Here is a 5424-nt window from a genome sequence, read left to right on the forward strand (position 1 = left end):
CCTTCACCCCAACCGGTCGAGGCAGATGGCCGCCCACCCTGAGCCATGGTTCTGCTCGAGGTTTCTGCCTCTTAAAAGGAAGTTTTTCCTTGCCTCTGTCGCCTAGTGCTTGCTCTTGGTGGGAACTGTTGGGCTTCTGTAAATAGCATCATAGAGTATGGTCTAGACCTGCTCTTAAAAGCGCTGTGAGATAACTGTTGTTGTGATTTGGCGCTATATAAATAAAATTGAATTGAATTGAATTGAATTAATATTATCATCATCATATACTATTCTCTTTATGGCTTATAAATATATGTACTGTGTTTTTATCCTTAACCTTTCTTCTCCTATACTCCTATGTTAGTCCGTCCACATTTACTTGGGTTTAGGTCAGAGCTGTGAGATTGTTTTGGTGTTTTCCTCTCTTGTTGTTCCTCTCCTCTTCTGGAATGTTCATTCAAGGCCAAGAGAGGATCTCTGTTCCCCAAAACATAGAAACCTAGACTGTGTAAATGATGATGCATCCCTTTGCTCGGGGCCAGACGCCCGAAGCCGTCATTGGCGGCAGGTCCCCGGACCAGTTGTATATGTGTTTAAGTAGGATACTTGTCTGTTTATTCTTTTTTGTTGAATAAATTCTTCAAATACAACAGTTGGTTGTAACTCAATTCTTTGATCAACCCCTCACCAATAACATAATTTCCACGACAGTGCTCAAACACAGTGAAGATAGTAACTGTTTCCCAAATCTCGGGGGTATTTGGCACCTTAGACTCTGCTTATCAGTGTATGAATGTGTGTGAATGGGGGTACTGAACCCCGCGACCCTGTACGCAGGATAAGCGATTGACGATGGATGGATGGACGGGGTTAATGAACCGCGGTGAAGTTAGTTTTAAGTTGAATATTCGACAGACGTTCACCCAGGATCCGGTGACGGCTTCATACTCAGTTCACCCAGTGTCGGCAGTATAAGAAGAAGAAGAATAATCGTGCGTTATAATGACAAATAAACAACCGTGTACCTTTTCCTAAAGCCCCCCCCCTGCAGATTAATCCAGTTTTGCAACATACGCATGCGCATGAATAGAAGCGCGGAAGTGGTCGCTAACCTGCTGCTGTTGATGTTACACATGGACAATGGAGGAGACCGCTGTCAAATATAGAGCCACGCTTAAGTCTTGTCTATGAAATGTTGAGGAGCTCTACATATGTCTTGAACATGGCAATAGTTGTTCGGACAACAGCTTTAGTTTTATACCTCTGGAGTGTTTTCATGCAGTTTAGTGGCGTGTCAGGTGAGCGTGAGGGGCAGAGGCAAGTCTCAAATGCTAGTAGTAAACAGCTAATTTAGCGGGTCAGTGTTAAGCCAAAGGGTTTAAGGGTGTTTTGTTGTTAGCTCGATTCGTCACTTCTAAAGTCAAGTGTGGACGTGTAATGTGTCATATTCCCTGTGAATTTCCATCCCGCATCACTCTGCTGCTGTGGTTTACCAACACTGACTTACTGATAATGTGGTTAATGACATAACGTTTGACATAAGCTAGTCATGTAACGTGTTTCTTCTTTTGGTCTGTTCCAGGTCTTGGCATCAATGAACTGCTTTATTTCCGGGTCATCAGTCCAGAGGAGATAGGATACATCTTTAGTGCGGCGCCTGCTAAAGATTTTGGGGGAGATTTTGTTAGTACTCTTTTGAATTTCATTTGTTAGCCAAAGGATTCTCAAGCCTCAGACACATGTACACTCACCATTTATCTAATCATGTTCCTCCTCTTGCTTTTGGTCCTCAGACATCATCTTATGATGAGATTTTCCTTGTGCCGGCAGACCCAGCAGATGGCTGCTCAGACCTGGAGGACAGAGAAATCATCCAGGGACAAGTGATTCTGGTGGAGAGAGGGTAGGCCTATCTACACACAGGGATATAACGATTCGGTTCGGTTCACGCATGGATTGTTTCCCCCCACCCCCCTTTTTCTAAGGGGAGGTGGAACATTCTTCTTCCTCTTCATCTTATTATTATTATTATCCATCTTGGGTTATTTAAAACTAGTCTAACTTGAAGGCATATCACTCAATCATGACTGAACCAAAATAGTCACGTGACACACACAGTTGGAAGACAATAAAATAGATGTATGGTGTAAAGTAATAAAATATAGGCCTACACAACCTTAAATGCAGTGTTTCCCATATATTTACTTGGGCCTGCCACCTAGGTATATTAACAGCTGCCAAAGTATATTTGGTGACCCATTTTAGTATTTTGCAGAGAAACACTGAGGGAGATGTGGGATTAGCTATGTTACATACAAGATGCGGACATGGCAACAGTGGCGATTTTACAAGCACGGAACAACAATGAACACAAGGTTATTAGTCATTATACAGCACAAGGCTGCATAGTGAAAAAAAATTTGTTGTTTCTTCATGCTACACACACAACATATAATTAAGTGTAGGCCTGTATTAAAATATGGTAACATAAAATATGCACATTGCAGTATTTTGTCGTCATGTTTCTACAGTAGCCGACAACGGACAAACATCGCTACAGAGCGCGTTTCGTCATCATGGCTTTTTCTTCTGCTTTTATAATTCTGGCAGTGTAGACGCCGTCCCTACATTAAATGTGTCCATAGAAGAAGAAGAGGAAATAATAATATACAGTCTCTGAGTAGTCCTCTGGTTTATTGTAAGTAATAAGAGAAGTGACATTTGGACAAATGAACGTGCACACGTGTTATTTAGCACAAGAGCGGACAGCCTATGGATCTTTATACCATGAAGCCAGAGGAGTAGGACAGATACAACAGCTGTAAGATTTTTTTCAAAGCGGAGCTGAAGTTGTCTGTTTTCTGCTGGACAGGTAATAAAGTTAGTCAAACTTTAGCGATGCAAATGAAAGCTGTTGTTTGATAGCTTTAGCTAGAAGCTGACCATAATCACAGAGAGCCGTGGTGTTTCTCCTGTCAGTGTCTTGTTGGATTAATTTCATGTAGCCTGTTGTTCTCCAGCAACAATCAGCTGATCAGTAATTGGCAATAAAACGTTAGCTTACAGCATGGAAGCATCAGCTAAACTTTTACTGATCTGGTAGAAAAAACATGTAGTTGGATTAATTTCATGGAGTTATTCTCCAGCGCTGTGCTTTGGCTTGTGGTGTAAAATATCTAGTTGGATTAATTTCATGTAGTGACACTCTCTCTCTCCAGCGCTCTGTTTTGGCTTTGTAGGTTATGTTCCTGCAGGGTGTCCACGGGGTCTTAAAAGGTAATAAATCAATTTTGCGAAAATTAAGGCCATTTAACAAGGTATTAAATTTTGAAGATATTTTTTTCAATGTGAAAATCCTGTTTGTCCAAAAGTTTGTTTACTAAAAGTGTAGGTGAACGTATTTATTTATAATGCATAGCCAAAAATACTAGACAGGCAGAGAGTAGCGACTGTGAGTCCTTTCTGTAACGTTAGGCGCAGGGATCTATCGAGTGCCTATTTCACTCTTAAACGCAAAAAATAGATCCGTGCGAACCGGAAGATGATTTACGAATACAACCGACCGTAATCTCCCACCCTGCCGGACCCTCAATGTTAATCGTCCAAAACACACATTTTGGTTGAATATCCAGTGTAAAAACAGAAGTGAAGGGCCCCTTATAATGATAACGAAATATAACAAACCTAGTCTTGTTTAAATGGTAAATGGCTGTATTTATAAAGCGCTTTTATTTCTCACGTTTCCTTCCATGTTTTTGTGTGCACTCCAGTGGTTGCTCCTTTGTGCAAAAGGCTCGACATGTTGAGGAAGCAGGAGGAAAAGCTGTTCTGATTGCTGATAATGCAGTGGACAATGACAGTCAGTACCTTGACATGATCACTGATGGAAGTGCTGCCATACCAAGCATACCTGCTCTATTCCTGCTGGGACGTGATGGGTGAGAGTAATGCGGAAACATAAATAACATCACTACACAAACAATCATTCTTTTTTTTTTTGTAAAGGCTTTAAGAAAATAAATTACATTAATGGTTTTCCATGTATTCTAGGATGATGATCAGAAGATCTCTTCAGAGACTAGCACTGCCGTGGGCCGTCATTTCTATTCCTGTTAATGTTTCTTCTTTGGCCTCGTTCCCACTGAAGCAGCCCCCATGGACACTGTGGTAGAAATGACGCACACCCACAACTTCATGCACTTCCTCACTTAATAAACATTGTTTCATCAGTGCATATCCTGTCAGTCCTCACAGACAAATTCTTCTGCGGTGGTTAAACAAATTCACACACACTAGTGGTGAACCAGTAAAATGAACATACTAGGGCTGCTCTCAACTAAAGATTTTCCTAGTTGTTGGTTTAAACCATTAGTCGACTAGTCGTCGCACATTTATGATATTAATTTAATTATTTAAATAAACAGTCAGAACTGTATTCCCTGATGTCAAACTGATTTCTGTCAGTCTTGGAGGCTGTGTTCGGACATGCTCTGTGTTTAGGGTTTTTCTATGATTACCCAACTAATAAAAAGTTTGTTGACTAAGACTCTTCTCATCAACTAACAGTTTAGTCGACTATTAGGGAACAGCCCTAAAACATACAGATGGTGACAAATTATAGGAAAACCTAACATGAAGTTGGTAAGTAGTCAGGCCACCACAAACCACCAGAACAGCTTCAGTGCTCTCTACGAAGTCTGTGGAACTTTGTTGGAGGGATGAACACCATGCACAAGATGTTCCCTCCATTTAAATATACAACCTTTATTTAATGAGGTCATCTCATTGAGATCAAGATCTCTTTTGCAATAGAGACCTGAGTGCAGCAGGCAGAAAGAAAAAGAAAACCAAACATAGCCGGACATAACAAAAGGACATATAGCATCTACTAAATGGATTTGAAGATGAGAATTTATATGATATCATTTAATCTTACGGAGATGGAGGAGAGCATCGTCTTACATGTTGGTCCGAAATCTTCAATTGGTGTAAAACTGGGTTGAGATCTGGTGACTGTAAACTCATGCCGTAGCATTTTACTCATCATTTTCATACTCACAAAACCATCTACTGAGCCCTGGTACACAGAAGCACCTACATTTGACATGTTTCTCCACTCTTTTATTCTGGGTTTTCCTTTAATTTGTCCCCCCGTTGGTACATAATTATATCACACTTAGACACACAGCCACGAATGTGGAGCAAACCTTTTAACAGTCTCCAAATAGAGCCGTTGAACCCAGCGAGGACGCACGCTTATGCTGTTGGATAGGCCTCTATGGAAATAAAGGGAAGAAAATGGACATGACAACATATACTAAACTTCACTACAATAAAGCATTCAAGGAATGTCATCTCACTGTAAAATTGGTTATAATTTCCCGTTTATTTGCAATGAACATTGTTTCTCTTAGGGTTAATAAATATAAAATAACTTTTTTG

General features: G+C 40.6%; 1 protein-coding gene across 1 annotated transcript; it reads left to right on the plus strand.

The window, feature by feature from the left end:
- Positions 1-1060: 1060 nt before the first annotated feature.
- Positions 1061-4528, plus strand: LOC123960271 (protease-associated domain-containing protein 1-like). Its single transcript, XM_046034922.1, has 5 exons — positions 1061-1280; positions 1565-1665; positions 1776-1885; positions 3753-3920; positions 4033-4528. The coding sequence occupies exons 1-5, from the start codon at positions 1175-1177 to the stop codon at positions 4151-4153; spliced, it is 606 nt and encodes a 201-aa protein (XP_045890878.1). The 5' UTR covers positions 1061-1174; the 3' UTR covers positions 4154-4528.
- The last annotated feature ends 896 nt before the right edge of the window (positions 4529-5424 follow it).

The sequence above is a fragment of the Micropterus dolomieu genome, linkage group LG21 (assembly GCF_021292245.1).
Source record: "Micropterus dolomieu isolate WLL.071019.BEF.003 ecotype Adirondacks linkage group LG21, ASM2129224v1, whole genome shotgun sequence".
NCBI classification, from domain to species: Eukaryota; Metazoa; Chordata; class Actinopteri; order Centrarchiformes; family Centrarchidae; genus Micropterus; species Micropterus dolomieu.